At 41.7% G+C, this 19,222-nt stretch overlaps 1 protein-coding gene and 1 long non-coding RNA gene across 5 annotated transcripts in view; one reads left to right on the plus strand and one right to left on the minus strand.

Moving 5' to 3' along the window:
- The window catches only part of LOC311522992, a 30,617-nt gene extending 19,255 nt beyond the window's left edge, over nucleotides 1–11,362 (minus strand). The window contains exon 1 of the long non-coding RNA XR_014712232.1: nucleotides 11,221–11,362. This is a non-coding gene — a long non-coding RNA (uncharacterized lncRNA). The remainder of the gene's footprint in view (nucleotides 1–11,220) is intronic.
- The window catches only part of TBXAS1 (thromboxane A synthase 1), a 324,038-nt gene that overhangs the window by 187,804 nt on the left and 117,012 nt on the right, over nucleotides 1–19,222 (plus strand). For all 4 annotated transcript variants that reach the window (XM_084632610.1, XM_084632611.1, XM_084632609.1 and 1 more), the window contains 3 exons: nucleotides 9,753–9,841; nucleotides 13,870–14,018; nucleotides 15,696–15,826. In XM_084632610.1, the coding sequence (XP_084488736.1) occupies nucleotides 9,753–9,841; nucleotides 13,870–14,018; nucleotides 15,696–15,826 (369 nt within the window). The remainder of the gene's footprint in view (nucleotides 1–9,752; nucleotides 9,842–13,869; nucleotides 14,019–15,695; nucleotides 15,827–19,222) is intronic.

Below are 19,222 nucleotides of genomic sequence, written 5' to 3' on the forward strand. Positions count from 1 at the left end.
ACTTAATGTCTAACAGCAAGCTCATATGTGCATACTGCAACATTTATATTTCCGCCTTCTTCCACCTTTTGCTCCCTGTTCCAAATGGTGTATGCTGAGACTGTTAACACGCTGTTAGTTATTAGAAAAAGGAGACTTTTCCTACTCTGTTGTACAAGGTGACGAGGGGAGTATTCAAGTCTAAACAGTCAGGGAAGAGCTTCCTTCAAACAATGCTATCTCTGTTCCTCTGTGTGTCTGGAATGCCCCACTCCCCTTCGTTGAGAAATGTTATCTCCAGTTTAGGGGATCCCCACAAGTAACATAAATCATTTTTTTTTCAGTTGCTTCAGCAGCATTGTTCCAGACCTATTCTGTTTCTGTCTGCCACTGTGCTTGTTTTTTTCCATCAGAAAATGATACATCTGGGTACAGTTCTTTCATGGTAGGGGTGTTCTTGGTTATTTTAGATGATTCTATGTGCAATTAAGTAACCTCTTTTGAATGTATATGCGCCTCATCCTTGTATATCATTTTAAATCAAAAGTGGTATTCTGTCCTAGGATTTCAGTTTAACATGATTTAACTCCTCACTCACACACGTTCCTCTCCGCAGCTTAATTTAGAAGTCATACTAGAATTTCTCAGAGGAAATCAGTACTCATTCATTGGTATCCATCTCTCCTTTTCTGAAGCCTCCCACCTTTAGTAGTTCCTACAGAGCCTCAGAAGTACTGCAATGACAGAAATACTAGTTTTTAGTCTTGGCCATGTTACAGCAAGGCCTGGTGCTCAGACCGTTTCTATAATATTAATCCTATTAGTGTTTCCATTATAAAACCTGTTTTCCAAGAAATTACAAATCAGTTGCTTGGTGTAAAATTTGGCATCTAAGAGTCTTGGTTAATTGCTTGTATTTTTTTCCCTCCTGCACCTTTTTTCATTTCTACCATGCTCAATCCAGACATCGTAGATTGGAGTTCATTAGTCTCTAACACTTCAGTGTGGTATCGCATTTTAATGGTGTTTGCACCATGTCGTTGTCAAGTTACGATGCTTTACCAGCAGGGTCTGTCATCTGCAATCCTATCCCAAGAGTGGGAGTGGCAGGAAATGGCCAGCTGCTTAATTAATAGTTCTTCTTTCCAGGAATCTGCCCATCTCCTCTCTCAGATCATTAGGGCCTTAGCACAGGCCTACCTGGCAGTAAGAAAATGCACCCCTTTCACAGTTTTTTCTGGAGCACTTGCCTCGGCATGTCCCCTGGTGTTCTGCTATGCCCTGATTCCCTGGGGCACTAACAGGCTCTTCCACAGCATTTACAGAGGCTGCAAAAATCCTCAGCGAGTGCTGGGAGTTGCGCATGAGCAATGTAGGTTACCGCTCCATTCTGAGCAAACCATTGTCTACCTGAATGCTATAGGATAACAGGGAGATTGAGGCCTGCAATAGGGCAATATTCTAGTGAACCTGTGTGCTGAAGACAACCAACATAGCTGCCAGATAAATTACATACACACCTGGAGAACTGGGTCTAGGAACCCTAGTCCTTCAGTTTTAAAAACACTGGCCTCTACTACTTGAGCTACATCTTCAGAGCTGGTAGTAACAGTAGGCTCCTTATTCACCCGGTGGGCTAGTCACTAGGGGGCAGCATCACATACAGAAAGCTAGTACGTTATGATAGGGGCAGTTTTTCTGTGTCTGGATGGGAGACCTGGGCTGACAGACCTACAAGGCCCTCACCTCACCTTGTTTTTCCACAAAGCTGGGGAGTGGTGTGATTGAGAAATTCATTAAACAAACCTGAGGATTTTCACCTGACTCTGTGGTATTCTGAAAAAAGTCAACCAGAGGCAGACACCAAATATGGAAAATTTCAACAAAGCTGAGCATTGTTAATTGTTAGGTGACCATACCAGTGCTGCCTATATTAGGAGAATTGTTTTTCTAATGTGTTTCAAAATTTTCTATGTGGCTTCCACAACTCATTCACCCTGAATCTCCTAACTTGTTTGCATTAAAAGTTGAATGCTATTCAAACATTGTTTTGATGGAGTTCCATAGGCTGTCTTTTCTCCCTTTTCTTTTTCTTTTTCTAATGAACACAAAAAGGCTAGTAAAACTAGTAAAACAGCTCAATCTCATTGGAGGAGGTTTTAATGCTTGTTAGTGTGAAGCATTCAGGAATCTTAATGACGAGTGCAGTATAAGAACATTGATTCTCAGGCCTCGATCCTGCAATCAGATTTGTTGCATGGACCTCTGCACTCATGTGGAGCTCCATTGGAGTCACTAGCAAATCTGATTGCAGGATAGGCCTTAGATTATAAATGCTTTGGGGCGAGGCACATATCTTCCTTTATGATTGTCCAGTGGATAGCCAATGTAGCCTGTCATTGAGACCTCTGGGCGCTATTACAATAGGAGCAATAAATAATCAGACTAGGAGAGACAGCACAAGACTGGGAGTCAAGAGATCTGGGTTCTCTTCCCAGCTCTGCCAGTGACTTCCTGCATGACCTTGAGAGAGGCACTTGAGCGCTCTGTGCCTCAGTCTCCTGTTCTGTAAAATGGGGATGATAATACCTGCTTCACGAGGTTGTTGTAAGACTTACTTCATTAATGATGTCAGTCACATGCTTTGAGGTCCTTGGATAAAAGATGTGTTAGAAGTATCATAGCTACACCAAGATTCTTTTAAAGTTCCCTCCAGGTATGATATAATAAAGCAAGAAAAGATGTTAGGATGTTTGTCCAAGCTGTAATGATGTTGGTGCCCTATTTAGCATTTCTTGATAAAAGTAAAGAATGCACTTCTGATGATCCTGCTGTTCTGAACCCCTTGTCAGACTTGATAAATAATTCTTCTCTCTGTTACTGCCCACACCAGCAGAATTCTATTGATTTTTATTTATTCTGATTGTGCTGCAGTGCTCTTGCCGTATCCTATCAGTATACCTGCAATCCTCTAGGCCACTGCCACCCGTTCAAACAAAAAGTGCAAGTGTGCAACGCAGTGTAGCATTGTCCTAAACAATCTGTGAAATGGAGCTTGTGTTAATGCCATTTTTCTACCTGAAGAGGGTTGCAAAGCAGAACTTGTGGTGATGTTGTACAATTCTCTGGGTCATTCACTGTTGTGTGAATGACCCAGAGAATTGCGATAAAGGCAGGTTAAAAGAAAGGAGAGAAATTTTGGGTGACTGCATATATGAGTCAAAGAAGATCATTTGTGGGGTGGGACCCTCAATGTCCCTTGTGCCCCCAATGTTAGACCCTTCACTGGGATCTGATCAGTTAACTGCAAATGAAGAGATGCAGTTTCTTTTTGTCTTCCCTAGTGCTTGAGTATGGAGGTAATGAACACTGGCAAGAGCCCCCACCCCACAAATGATCTTTCTTGACTCTTATATGCTGTCACCCACAATTTCTCTTCCTTCTTTTTTCCCTTGCCTCTGATAAACTCCTGTTTTTTCAGTCATCTGGACTGGCGGGGGTTCTTCCTATCCTGTCTACTTGCCACCAGGATTGGGAGATGGAGTCCCCAGAGTGGGTTCTCTATTACTGGTGCAACAGCTGCCTTATCTACCTGCTGCTTATGTTCCAGCACCAGTTCTTCATGAGCTTGTAGTTCTCTTCTCCCCCTCCTCACACAGGGCTTCTCACTGTGGGTCTGATCCAATGCCCTTCAAAGTTAATAGAAAGTGTCCCATTTACTTCAGTGGATTTTGGATTAAGCCCTTAGTCCCTAGGTGGTGCCAAATGTTCTCCTGTTCCGTGAGACCACCAGTACCAGGGCAGGGACCCTGCCTAGCAAGTTAGACAAACTGGATGTCAGGCCAACAAAAAAGTGTCAGCAGGGCATAATCGCTGGGTTTAGTCCTGCACTTCCCCCTCCATTGAATATATAAAGTGTGTTTGTATGAGAGAGAGAGAGAGAGAGATTAAGGCATGGGGTCACGCATTGTGGCCCCAATCCAACGAAGTACTTAAACACCTGCTTATGTGCTTTGCTATATCAGCACATGAATAATGAGGATAAAAAGAAATATTAACAGCTGTCTGATTGACTGCGCACGGTTCACCCTGTGCATTGAATGAGGCAGGAAATCTGTAGAACAAATGGTATGTGATAATTTAATTAAACACTGTGTCATAATTCATATGCACAGTGAGGTAGAATTAAAGTTGCACAGGCCTTAATTCTGGCATTTCCTACTTTTGAATGCTTGGCTTTGCAACCTTAGTAACATTCTTTCAACACAGTATTTTTGGTGTAGTATTTGTGTGTGTATGTATTGGGCACATTGTGCCATCTAGCAAATGGCCATTACTTACAGGCGAGCTGGTAGCACCATTTATTATTAAGGATGCCCCAAACTTCCCATTTAAAGGCCCTGATTTCAGTTGCTTATAACTTTCCCAAATTTTAACCATTCAGGATGAAATTTTATATGCTTGGTGTTTGCCTCAGTTCAGTTATTTATTTCTTTTTAAGAAAACTTCAGCACAGATGTCTGTGTTCTTGAAGGTGGTTTTTCCCATGTTAAAAATTCTGGCAACATTTTTTGAGATTCTATGGTGCCTCCATGCTTTGAAGCAGGGCTTGACATTTAAAAAGGGGTGGCCTTTGTTTCAGAGATGTGCCTTTTTCTGTCCCTGTGAAAATCCACTCAAATTTGGCTGAGTTACAAGCCTTTGAAAAAAACCACAGTTTGCATGTGCTCAGTAGAGACTTTCTAGGGCTTTGCACCTAAAATCTCCTGTGAAAAAAACAGCATATGATCATACAATTAAAGACTGTATCATAATGCATAAGCAGAAGGGGGCTAAATTAAGGTTACCCAGGATCTAGATATGGTCTAGTTCAAACAGGAATTTATTCAGGGAAGTCCTATGACCTGTTTTGCAGGAAGTCGGACTAGATAATTGCAGTGGTCATTTCTGGTTTTATAATCCACAAATTACTTTTCTCCAGCCCATATCATACTGTCACAGTGCCATATGATAGTGATCCCTGCTCTTGTGCAATACAGTATGAAAATCTAAATGATTATTACTGATGATTGTACACAATCTTATTGATATTTTAATTACTATTTTTAATATATAAAGGCAAGGTTTTCATGCTATAGCACCGGATAATTGGTTAACCAGTTTTGCTGAACGGTGAGATAGTTATTATGGAAAATTGTTAATATGTCATGATATAGTTAGAAAATAATAATCGCTTAGGGTGGAAAGGATGTTCAGTGAGTCCTGTAGATCATCCCCATGCATCAAGACAGGAGTTTAGTACTCCCTAACCCTGTTTAAGACTGTGTTTGCCTATCCTCTTGAGGAAGGAACCGCCAGCCTCCATCAACCAACCTCTGTGGTAGCGAGCAAGAGTAAGCAGCAGGAGCTGCCAATGATTGCAAAAGGGAAGCATACCATGCAAACCCTTCGCTCTGCCCCTAGAGAACACCAGCATATGATCTCCAGACACTCCCATTAAAATGGGCACCATTAGACTGGGTGATTGGTTTTGTTCCACCCGCCAGATTCTCATTCTGAGCCTGACTCTATGCCGTAGAATGAGCAGTTTGAAAGGAGAGAACAGTGGGGCAGCACCAGCGGAGCAGGTTGGGAAAGAGAGAGGGGAGAGATGGTTGGTAAAGGGGGGTTGGGGAAAATCAAACACTGTTTAAAAAAATAATCTGATACGGAAACAATATTACCTTGAACATTTTGCTCATATGTTGTTCATCTCTCATGACTCTTTTGAGTGTAAGTTCTGTGTGTCAGGGAACATGTCTTTCTATGGCATATTGTGGGGGCTAATATTAAGGCAGATAAAATTAAATACTCAGAAATGTGGTTAATCAGAGGAGTGTGACTATGATGCCACTGAGCAAAGTAAACACCCCTGTGTACAGTGTATACATAGTGCCAGAAACTAATTGTTCTGTGCCAAGCCATATATTGGCAAGATTACGCAAGGAAGCCCCTGGCAACAAGAAAAACCCAACCCCAAGCACTCTTCTTTGGCAGATAAAAATAAATCTGGACACTGAAATACTGGCAGATCAAATATTTACAAGGAACATATTGTTTCAATTTTACTCCATTATGTTACTACCAGCCAATCGGAATGTACAGCAGCTGGAGTTTATTTACTTAACAGAAAATTGTGGAGCTCTTGTATTCTGATTGGCAAATGACAATGTATAGTAAGGTAGTGGTCTCCAGAGCTGTACTGTATTTTTTAAAGTTTTCTGTCATTTCTTTTCCCCCACCACCACTATTTTATTTTTCTCAATGATTAAACAAAGGGCTTAAATTGCTCATGAATCAATAAATGTGTCAGCCTGTGGTCTTTTTATTTATTTATCATTAAGTTATTTATGCCCCTCCCCCCGCAAGAAAAAAAGCTTAAATATATATCCTGCACAGTCTTCTTATGCAAATAATTGTCTTGTCAGTGTCCTTACCCTTTAACAATGCCTGCACACCTTCACAACAAATCAAATCCTTGTTCACTTCCATTTCCCTGGGTAGATTTGCCAACAAAAAAATCATAGGGGTAGAAATAAAGTGCAACAATATTCAGAGATTTCAAGGGCTGGCAGAGTATAGAAATTCTGAGCAATAGAGTGAGCTGCCCTGTCCACCACAAGAGTAACCCGCTCTACCCCTCACCCCACCCCATCAGCTGTTGGAAAGCTATAACAACTGGCTGCGTGGCTGCATGTCTGGTGATGAAGAATGAGGGAGAAAATAAGGCAATAAAAAGAAAATATATAATGATCACCATATGTTTAATAATCATACCTGTTTAAAATACTGATTTTTGTTTTGTTCTCCTTAAATGATTCTGTTACGTGGAAGGGTTTAACCCAGCAGTTACAAAACAACATTTCACACCATTTCAACCCGTTTAACAGATTTCTGTTAATTTCATCGAACCATTTGAGAAGAACCTCTTTGCAGGGGACTTTCAGGGGGAAGCCAAAGCGGAAAGGAGATTGCATTATAACTCCCCTACTCTCTCAGCTACTTTTGCAGAATATCAATCTGGCTTCATCAGAATTCACATTCTGAGATTTCTAGTATGAGGCCCAAAACAATCCAATTTTGAGCTGAAATAGTAATGTCCTGTTCCTTTGACTATAAGCATGGAAGCTCATGTGACTAACAATATTCCTAACTCGGAATGTTGCCTTCAGTAAACATACTGGTTGCTCATCCACAGATCTCTTGGCAGTTTGTACTACAGACCATGTGTTCAGATGGCTCTGTGCCTGTGTACAAAGTGTTATGCCAATTTCACGAAGGCAGAGGTGCCAAGCAACCATGGACTTGGATGGGCAGCCTACATTGCTCTGTTGATGTAGCAAGAGGATGCAGTAAGTCATTTTTTGGTAAGAGTGTCACAGGAGTAGCACAAGCCTGTTTGCTCTTATCATGCTGGTTCACATCCGTGCAGAATACCTGGATAAGAAGGCAAGGAGGGTATGAAGCTTGCGGGTGTATGTGGCTGCCAATGTAGGCAGCTTGTCTTCCAATGGGTGTGTATAATAGTCACTGGGGATACGAGGTATCAAATCATGGATTATAGAGAAGTACAATTCACAGTCCCTGTGAAGAAAAGGACATAGCAGACAGTGCTGCCACGGGATACACTCAGATCACAGGCTGTGCGCTAACCCAAAGTAGTCAACTCACTCGTGGAACATAATTGTGTTTGGTGTCTAATTATCAGGGATCAGGGCTCTCAGCAGAGTTAGTCTCCTGGCAGCCCAACAAGTGCAGCTGGTCTGCAGCAGGCTACCTGATTGACTGCACCACCCGATCAGTCAGGAAGGGCAGCTGGATGACTCTCAGCCGAGCAGCAGTGGCAGCTCTCTGGCTGCTCAGTGCATTCACTCCTGTAGCTGCAATCCTCCATGTGCCTGCTGCTCCTCGCTTTTTTACCCTGTCCTGCTCCAGCACTGCTCCTAGTCCTGTTCCTGCCTTGTTTCTCAGCCGCGCTCCTACTCAGTCCTTGCTACCTCAGTTTGCTCCTAGTTCTGACTTCCTTACCCTGACCCTGGTTCTTGACTCCAGCTCTGACTCCTGTTGTGGCTAGTGATTCCTGTCTGCAGCCTTGACCCTTGGATTGGAGACACTTCCCAGTGCCTGCTTTGACCACTAGACCTGACTCCTGCTCTGACCAAGAGGCATGACTGCCCACTGATGCCCTTTTTATGTGTGGCGGTACATAGACCAATACCAAATGGGGTTTTGATCATTGCTCTGCTTTTGCCCTGACTTGTAGGAGTCAACAAAGATGGATTACTCCTCTGTTAACCACACCCCTGTCATGGTTAGATCCTCTCTTGACCATCATGTGTCGGCACCTGCGAAGGACTCTTAGCAGAGTATTTGATGGGCATTAACTATGTGTATATCCAGGCAGTGGCAACTGCTGTTCCAGCAGCCAGTTGGTGGAGCTGGCACACTGTTTGTGGTCAGAACGGAGAGCTTGTACGCACTACCACTTATGACAGTATAACTTAGGTCACTCCAGGGTGTGAATAAGCCACCCCCAGAGTGACGTCAGTTACACTGTGTCAAGGTTCCTTCCCCACCCTGAGCTCTAGGGTACAGATGTGGGGACCTGCATGAAAGACCCCCTAAGCTTATTCTTACCAGCTTAGGTTAAAAACTTCCCCAAGGTACAAACTTTGCCTTGTCCTTGAACCGTATGCTGCCGCCACCAAGCATGTTAAACAAAGAACAGGGAAAGAGCCCACTTGGAGACGTCTTCCCCCAAAATATCGCCCCAAGCCCTACAACCCCTTTCCTGGGGAAGGCTTGATAAAAAATCCTCATCAATTTGTACAGGTGAATACAGACCCAAACCCTTGGCTCTTAAGAACAATGAAAAATCAATCAGGTTCTTAAAAGAAGAATTTTAATTAAAGAAAAGGTAAAATAATCACCTCTGTAAAATCAGGATGGTAAATACTTTACAGGGTAATCAGAGTCAAAACATAGAGAATCCATCTAGGCAAAACCTTAAGTTACAAAAAGACACAAAAACAGGAATATACATTCCATTCAGCACAGCGTATTTTACCAGCCATTAAACAAAAGGAAATCTAATGCATTTCTAGCTAGATTACTTACTAACTGAACAGAGTTTCTGAGACTGCATTCCTGATCTGTTCCCGGCAAAAGCATCACACAGACAGACAGACCCTTTGTTTCCCCCCCTCCAGCTTTGAAAGTATCTTGTCTCCTCATTGGTCATTTTGGTCAGGTGCCAGTGAGGTTATCTTCGCTTCTTAACCCTTTACAGGTGAAAGGGTTTTGCCTCTGGCCAGGAGGGATTTTATAGCACTGTATACAGAAAGGTGGTTGCCCTTCCCTTTATTTTTATGACACACCGATCTTAGCACTGGTGTGGACAGCGATGTTGGCGGGAGAGTTTCTCCCACTGACATATCTACCGCCTCTTGTGGAGGTGGTTTTATTATACTCATGGGAGAGCTCTCTCTTGTCGACATAGAACATCTTCACTAGACGCGCGGCATTGGTGCAGCGGTAGCACTTCTAGTGTGTAGACTAGCCCTGAGAAACAAGAGGTGTCTGTCTGCCCCTTCCTCCAAGCTTCCTTCTGCCTCAGAAAAAATTACTCATCCACTGATACAGAAGATCTTGTGAGCACTGTACCATCTACTGTATGTAACTAATATAGAGGAAATTATTGGTTTTTTTATTATGCCATGTGTGTTCCTTTTCAGATGACTCCACTAATAAACCAAGCATGTGATGTCCTGCTGAGTAACTTGAAGGTGTATGCAGATTCTGGCAAGGCTTTTGATATCCAAAGGTACATTCACCACACTACAAATGAGAATCACCTTTTCAAAATCCTTGAATAGTCACGCTTCCCCTAAATACACACTTACTTTACAAAAGGAGTTCTCGGTCTTTTTCCGAGGGTGGATCACAGCTTAATGCTGGGTGTGTCTGATGAGACACCTCTCCTTTGCAGTCATTCTCACTCTAAAGGTATGTCTATGCTGCAAATCAAACACCACTGTGCTGAGTCTCAGAACCAGGGTCAATCAGGCTTGGGCTCACAGGTCTCCAGCTGCAGGGCTAATAATAGCAGCAGAGATGTTCCCGCTTGGGCTGGCGCCCTGGTTCTGAAACCTGGTGAGGGCTGATGGTCTTGGAGCCCGGTCTCCAACCCAAGCAGGAACAAATACACTGCTATTTTTAGCCCTGCAACCGAACCTCAGAAGCCCAAGTCAATTGACCTGGTCTCCGAGACGCAGAGCCAGGGGTTTTTCTTTGCAGTGTAGACATACCCTAACATCCCTGTGGCAGCAATTGCTTATTTGGAAAAGTAATTTTAGGAAAGTATCTAAGGTATTTGTAGCTATCTTTTAATGAAGTATAACAGCTGGAAACAAAAAGGAGAGATACATCAGCCTGTGTCCAGTCAACTCCCTGTAGTCCACTAGAAACATGTGAACGCAGGAACTGCAATACTGGATCAGACCCATCTAGTCCAGTATCCTGTCTCCAACAGTGCCAGCACCAAAAGCTGGCAACAAACCCCAAGATAGGCAGTTGTAGGATAATTTGTCTCAAATTTTAGTTCTCATCCTCATCGCTAAATAGTCAGAGATTGGCATAAACCCTGAAGTATGAGGTTGAATATCCCTTTCAAAATTTTTGTTGGCATTAACTATTATAACTCTGGTTATTCTTGTTATCCATATTAATGTCCAATTCCTTTTTGCATCTTGCAAAATTATTGGCCTCAATAACTTCCTGTAGCAATGAGTTCCACAGTCTAATTAAGTGAAAAAATATTTCCTTTTATCAGTTTTGAATTTGCCAGCTTTTAATTAAATTGAATGTCCCATTGTTCTTATGAGAGAGGGAGAAGAGAAGCTCCCAATCTGCCTTCTCTAGACTATTTCATATACAAGTATATAGTTATTTTGTATACTTGTATCATATCCTCTCTTATCTCCTCTCTAAGGTAAATTATCCCAGTCTCTGCAGACTCTCTTCATATGATAGTTTTTCCATGCCCATAATTATTCTCATCCCTCTCCTCTGAACCCCCTTTAATTCTGCACTGTCATTTTTTAGATGAACTTCAGAATCCTTGGAGGTATACCATCTGTTGCTTTTTAAATTATCATTTTGTTCCAGTACCTCTTCTTCTGACACCTTAATCTCTGATATTACCTCATCTTTATTAGCAGGGAAGAGCAGGTCCAGGGTAGGTATCTTCGGAATATTCTCTGCAGTGAAGACTGATGCAAAGAAATAATTTAGTTTCTCAGCAATGTCCTTGTGTTCCTTTGTGGCTCCCTTCAGTCCCTCTTGATGTGCAAACCACCAGTGGTCCATTGACCACAGTTTGAGAAATGCTGCTGTACAATATATGGATAGAAATTATTGGCAGGGTTATAAGAAACATTCTCACAGATAGGGATCTCTTTTTGAGCTAAAGAGGCAGCTTTTTCATGGTCAAAGCACCAGAGAATCTGATATCCAGAATCAAACTAGTCTTTCATAAGATGACATGGGGGCTGTGACCGTGGATAATTTGATAGTTGTTTGCGAACCCCTGACATATTGCATTTGATTTATAACCATTTATAAAGAGACTTTTTTTTCTTTTTATAATTTAGAAGTACAGTTCCTGGCCAAAAGGGTTATATAAACAATATTAAAATTTCTCACATGAACTTTAGAGGAGGCTGGAGGCTGCTATTATTAATAGCAGTTAGCCTTTGTTGTTTGTTGTTAGAAGAATAAGGAAAAACTTTGCTGGAGGTGAAACTCAAAGCTAATGAAAATTGATCCAAATCTAAAAAACAAAGGGAAAAAGGTATAATGTAATATTTGTGAAGCAGATATTGAGAGAACAAGTTAAGAATTACTTAGACAAGTTAGATGTCTTCAGGTTGGCAGGGCTTGATGAAGTAAATCCTAGAATACTTAAGGAACTGTCTGAAGGGATCTCTGAGCCATTAATGATTATCTTTGAGAACTCCTGGAGGACGGGAGAGATTCCAGAAAACTGGACAAGGGCAAATATAGTACCTATCTATACGAAGGGGAATACGGGCAACCCACAGAATTATAGACCAGCTGACTTGACTTCAGTACCCAGAAAGATAATGGTGCAAATATTCAAACAATAAATTTTGTAAGCCCCTAGACTATAATAAGGTGATAAGTAATAGTTGGCATGGATTTATCAAGAACAAATCACGTCAAATCAACGTAATATTCTTCTTTGACATGGGGTAACAAGCCTTGTGGGTAGGAAGGAAACAGTAGATATGATATATCTTGACTTTAGTAAGGCTTTTGATGCTAACATGACCTTCTCATAAACAAACTAGCGAAATGTAGCCCAGACAAACCTGCTGTAAACTGGGTGCAGAAATGGTAGGAAAACCATACTCAGAGAATAGTTACGGTTCACAGTCAAGATGGAAGGTCATATTGAGCGGGGTCCTGCAGGGAACTGCCCTGGGTCAGGTCCTAGTCAATATCTTCACAAATAATTTGGATAATGGCACAGAGAGTAGACTTATAAAGTCCGTAGACAATACCAAATTGGGAGGGGTTGCAAGTGCTATGGAGGACAAGGTTATAATTAAAAATAATCTTGACAAACTGGAGAAATGGTCTGAAATAAATAGGATAAAATTCAATAAGGACAAATGGAAAGTATAATACTTAGAAAGGAGTAATCAGCTGCACAAATGTAACATGGGAAATGACTGCCTAGGAAGGAGTACTGCAGAAAAGGATCTGGGGGTCATAGTGCACCTTAAACTAAATATGAATCAACAGTATAATACTGTTGGGGAAAAAAAGCGAACATCGTTATGGGCTGTAGTAGCAGGAGGGTTGTAACCAAGACTCAAGAAGGAATTCTTCCACTCTACTCAGCACTGATAAGGCCTCAGCAGGAGCTCTGTGTCTAGTTCTGCTCACCATACTCTGGGAAAGATGTGGATAAACTGGAGAAAGTCCAGAGGAGAGCAATAAAAATGATTAAAGGTTTAGAAAATCTGACCTGCAAGGAAAGATTTAAAAAATTGATTTTGTTTAGTCTGGAGAAGAGAAGACTGAGGGGGGAACATGATAACAGTGTTCAAATACCAAAAAGATTGTTATAAAGAAAAGGATGATAAATTGTTCTCCTTATCTACTGAGATAGGACAAGAAGAAATGGGCTTAAATTGTAGTATGGGAGATTTAGGTTAGACATTAGGAAAACTTTCTAACTTTAAGGGTAGTTAAACACTGAATCAAATTGCCCAGGGAAGCTGTGGAATCTCTGTCATTGGAGGTTTTTAAGAACAGATTAGACAAACACCTGTGAGAGATGGTCTAGATCAAGGATCAGCAGCCTTTGGCATGCGGCCTGTCAGGGTAAGCCCCTGGCAGGCTGGGCCAGTTTGTTTACCTGCTGCATCCTCAGGTTTGGCTGATCGCAGCTCCCACTGGCCGTGGTTCGCTGCTCCACGCCAATGGGGGCTGCGGGAAGCAGTGCGGGCCGAGGGATGTGCTGGCCACTCTTCCCGCAGCCCCCATTGGCCTGGGACGGCGAACCGCCGCCAGTGGGAGCTGTGATCAGCTGAACCTACGGACACGGCAGGTAAACAAACCGGCCCAGCCCGCCAGGGACTTTCCCTGATGGGGCACGTGCCAAAGGTTGCCAATCCCTGGTCTAGATAGTACTTAGTTCTTCCTCAGTGCAGGGGACTTGACTAGATGACCTACGGAGGTCCATTCCAGTCTTACATTTCTATGATTCTATGGAGATGCAAACAAGCAGCTAATGAGGTCATGTTCTTAAATTCAATGCAGGAGTTACGGCTGCTTCACCTTGGATGTCGTTGCTAGTGTGGCTTTCGGTACCCACGTGGATTCTCAGAAGAATCCTGATGATACCTTTGTTAAGAACTGCAAAAAGTTCTTTGAATTTTCAGTGCTTAGGCCCATCCTAATTCTAATAAGTAAGTATAGCCCATCTTTGTCTATTTATTTATATATATGTTTTTTAAAATTATTCTTGAGTCACAAAACCTTGTGAAGAGGAAGGCAGGAAGGCTTTGTTTTAGAGGTATTCACACTGCAGCCCACACACCAAATATACCCAGTAGATTTCTACAATGTGGCCCACATCCACCCCCATCTTCATTATGAACATATTTCCTGACTAACTACATATCCCATAAGGCAATGCTTCACCTTGATGTGAATGGAAGTCTTCTAGGACCTGTAGTCTCTGTGGGTTTCACTTTCATAGTAAAACTGAGTCACTGCAATGTAATCCATGTTATGTGAATTAAGTGTGGCCCATAGACTGCTGACAGATTCTTAATAAGCCCCATGCTTGAGCAGTTTGGATGCCCTGTGCTTACTTGGTAGGAGTAAAGAGCCCACCCCTAAACAAAATCGTACAGAAAGGGGATGAGGTGAGGGGATAAGTGTGTCCTGATATCGTAAGTCCTTAAAATTATCATTTAAACAGGAGCTGTCTGGTTGGTGTCTGTAAAGGATGAAGATGATAAATGCTGGTATAGGAGGCCAATAAAAGAATGTATTTATTTTGAGGTGAAAAAATAGGGACTGCGTTATGGGACTGGTAATGGAATATAAAGCCTTATGTCATAAATTCTAGTCCAGCTGAGGCTGAATGTGACTAAGGCCTTGTCTATACTTAGATAATTAGGAAATTGATGGAAGTTTTTACATAGACTTCGGTGGGCCAGGTATCAATAAGGCCTTAGTGAGCCAAGACCTCCATTAAAGAAAGTAAGTTTCTGCATCGTGTGGGGTGTCTGCATGGAGAAGGCTGGTCTTCAGCATTATCCTTGCCACTAGTGCATCACACAATTTGATTCACAACAGCTTATTGGCTTACATGCTGATCTCACAGGAGTGTTATGACAGTTAATTAGTTAGTGTTGGTAAAGCTGCTTGAAGATGCTCATGGTGCACTGTTTTGATAGCTAAACAGGGAGCTGTTTGATAGCCTAGTGGGTTCACCTGCCAGCTTAGTTGTACTGAAGTGCAATACTTCAGATTTCTTGTCACTGATTATAAACACTAAGGGGAAGGAGTGCACACTTGGGCCCTGGTTACATTTTAGTGACATCCTGCTTCCAGGTTCCCTCTGCCTTGGTCTCTTCTGTAAAAGGTTGTGTAGTAGAAAGAGTAAAGTAGGCAACCAGTTTCCTATACATGGACAGGAAGCAAGAAATGAGAGAGAGGTTACCATCCATCTAGAGTTTCATGGGTCCACTCCATACCCTGCCAGGCTAGTTTGTAGGATTAAAAATCTCAGATTTAATTATCGAGGAGGGGGAGGGGGAAAGGGGAGAAAAGAAATCTCTTTCTTTCACCATGATGCTCCAGCATTATGAAGTTGCACTGAATTTTTGTACTGTGGGACAAAACTGCAAATTGGGGCAAACTTTAGAGGGCATGTGACTAACAAGAGATTCCTAGTCATGTCAAAATAGGTTGGAGGCTAAGCAATATCAGTCTGTAATAGAGGGATAAAATCAGAGAAATAAGTGGTATAAAATTAAAACAGCCTACTAAATGGGGGCCCAAATAAAGTTGGGGTGGGGGAGATAAGTGTTCCTACACCCAACTTCGATGTTCTCTTTAATAATCTTTTACAGTTGCATTTCCATTCATAATGATCCCACTGTCCCGGATTTTGCCAAACAAGAGTCGTGATGAGATGAATGGATTTTTTATCAAAGCCATTAAAAGTATGATTGCCTTGAGAGATCACCAAGATGCAAATGAGGTAAGGCATCTCTGTAATAAATGTAAGGATGGGCAAGTGTATTTGGATAAAATCAGAACTCACACACCCCTTGGTCTAAAATACAAACTCAACCTGATTTTAATGTTCAAAATAATATTGGTGATGTTTTTTGTCTAACTTTTACATGCTTCTGCCCCTCTTTGTATGTGTGTATGGCAGAGGGGGTGGTGGGGAGAAGAGAAGAACTACTAAAATACTACAGGAAAAGCAGATTTGTATTTCTGCCCTCTTTAAAACAATGAAGTACAAAATTACTCATAAGGAGCCTGATCTCAGGAGATTTCCAGTCCAGCTTCTAGACCCAAGAGGTATTTATTATTTCACACAAATCAGCTATCACCCATCACTTTGCAGACTGTTCCTTTTTCACCTAGACAAGGGACTATTCTAATTATCTAATACTATGGCATTGTAGAGTATCTGTAGACACTGGGCATTATAATAAAGGAACAGCTCAGTTCTCAATCTGCAAAACATTTGGAACATAGACATGCACTTAAAGTCCCTGATGTAACAGCCCTTCAGGCTTTCTTCCTTTTGGACTGTTCTTTAACATGGGCTCTCCATTTTAGGCTCACAAATACATTGACCCCTTAATTCTAGATTTATAGACAGAAATGAGGAATGTAAACAAAATTTCTATTTTAGAGGAAACAGACTTCTTATTCCCGTATAGCTTGATTTGGCTGTAAGGTTTGATAGAGCATGCATGCCAGCCAGCTGTTAATGGTGAAGTATAGGAGGTGCCCTATCCAGTATCCAGGTTTGACATCAATTGAATAGGAGGAAAACAAATCACACTGAGACCCATTACCCCACTCTTGGGATTATGACATATGCAAGAACAACAGGCCCTCCCAATCATCCCTCTCAGACAGCCTAACCCCACATCTGCAATGCCACCTTTGAGAAAATAATGGATTTCAGCCTACTCAGCAGTATATCAGAGATGCATTTAAAACACGGATCAGTGTTCAGAGATATTGCTATTTTCTATTTTGGTTTGTGCTCTGTTCCTTTTGACTCTATCGCTCCCACTCTGTCTTATATTCTTATATTTGGTATGCTTTTGTCTTATTTTCCTTTTCCTTATTTTCTCCTCTGGCCATTCTTCCTCTTTCTCCCTCTTCTCTCCCTAGCTATCAGCCTCCTGTCCATCTCTGTCTCTGCATGCCTCTCTCTCTCCCGCCCCACCCCACATCCTTTGTTTTCACTCTGCTCTATCCTCAGGTGTGCCCTACCACAATCAAGTGTCCATGTCTGGTTCATGCTGATGAGGCACATGGCTGCTGGCTCAGGCTGTCACATAGGTGCTTTTGCTTACAGGCGGTGTGGCTGATCTGCCTATAGAGTCACCACTTCCAGCACAGACCACAGCCTGAGTGACTCTCTGACTCTGTATTGATCTAACTGTAGATATGATGAGGGTTGGCTCAAAGATTTATGCACAGCGGCAAGCTTATAGGGATAGCAGGACAGGGTATATTTGCAAATTCTGGAAGGTTTAGTAGCAAGGTGAAAGGTGGTTATTTATTTATTTGTATTGTGTTAGTGGCTCGGAGTCTCATTCGTGGAGCAGGGCGGGAGGTTGGGGAGCAGGGCAGGGCTGGAGCAGAGTTGGGAGCTTATAGGGATAGCAGGACAGGGTATATTTGCAAATTCTGGAAGGTCTAGAAGGAAGTGAAAAACTGAATGCATCCAATGAAGTGAGCTGTAGCTCACAAAACTTATGCTCAAATAAATGGGTTAGTCTCTAAGGTGCCACAAGTCCTCCTTTTCTTTTTGCGAATACAGACTAACACGACTGCTACTCTGAAACCTAGAAGGAAGTGGTTATTTATTTATTTATTTGTACACACAACCTGCAGCTGGCTGTAGTTCTACCGCCATCCAGGCTCTTGCCAACTTTGAAAAATTGTCCTATGGTAACTTTTACAAATGTTGGTAACCGTGTTCTTATTGTTCAAGAACTTGGCCAAGACTTTGAAAAGTGACTCTGGAGTTTGGTGCCTCAATGTCTTTTAAGTGTCTCAGAGTGGTCATCCAAAAAACAGACATACCCAAAATCATTAGGCACTTCTGAAAATGTTGGCACTTGTGAATAGATTGCCACGAAATTTTGCCAGATACAGGCAACATTCATAACTTTCCAGGAACCAAAAAGCCTCATGCTAATTTGTATAGAAAATGGAGAAGAATGTAGCTGCCCTTCATGTCAATATGGAAATATGACCTACAAAGACTACAGCTGGAACACTGAATATTAAGACTTGTCATGAAATCCTGGCCCCATTGAATTCAATGGGAGTTTTGCCATTGACGTCAGTGAGGCCAGGTTTTTACCTGTAGTCTCTGGTTTGCATCTCTGTATTAAGGATGATAGCCATGAACCATGTTATAGAACTCACGGTGCTGCATTTGTCCAGTGAGTAACCTTTAGATCGCCCCATTCTTAGATGTTGCATTGTCTTTATCCTCTTCATCTCCATTTTAAAATTTTGTTTATTTAATTTTTGCTGAAAAACATCATTTGGAACAAACTGTAAAACAACTAAGTGCCCCCAAAAAGTGATTCAGCTGGAACACGTCTTCCTCCCACCTGCAACTAACATGCAGGAAGAATAAATGGGAAAGGAAAGGAAGACTTAAAAAATAACGTGATGAGCAAAGTCAGCCTGTTCTCACTAGTGCTATATCAGTAAATGAAACAATGTTTGAAGATAATCGCACTGGGTAGATAGTAATTTTACAGCCAGGTTTAGATCTAATAATATGTTTGCCATTTATATGAGATCTGGGATGTCACTTTTTCTTATCCCATAAGGTAGTACTGCAGATGTCATTTTAATTACATACTATTTTTCCATGGTTAGTAAAATAATTTCAGTCCTGGATGGTCATACTCATTGGCTTGTGTATAGAAACATTTTAGGGTCACATGTTGGGAATTTTAATTACAATACATTAAATCATGCAAGGATGCAAATTATTATAAGAAACTTGCTTCCTTATATTTACGTCAGAAGAAATTCATCCTTGTGTAGAAGGACCAGCACAAGACCTATGGACCCTTATGACCTGTTTTGAGAACTTAAGAGGGATTCTAGTGGTATATCTGCCTTGCACTGGCCCTTTGCACAGGGGTGAATATCATCCTTATAACAAGATATATATATATATATATCCAGAGACTTGGTAGGTGGGGTGTCTCAATACATGATGGTTTTTCATTTAGTGTTTTGATATTGCTTATCCATATCCACATTACAATTTGCCTTCCAAGAAATGTATCCCAGTCCTTTACTTCTGCAGTGTAATTGTAAAACTCTAGATGGATATTGGTGGAAAGGTCTAAAAGATGAACTAATAGAAATT

Source organism: Lepidochelys olivacea (assembly GCF_965140295.1).
Source record: "Lepidochelys olivacea isolate rLepOli2 genome assembly, chromosome: 1".
Lineage (NCBI taxonomy): Eukaryota > Metazoa > Chordata > Testudines > Cheloniidae > Lepidochelys > Lepidochelys olivacea.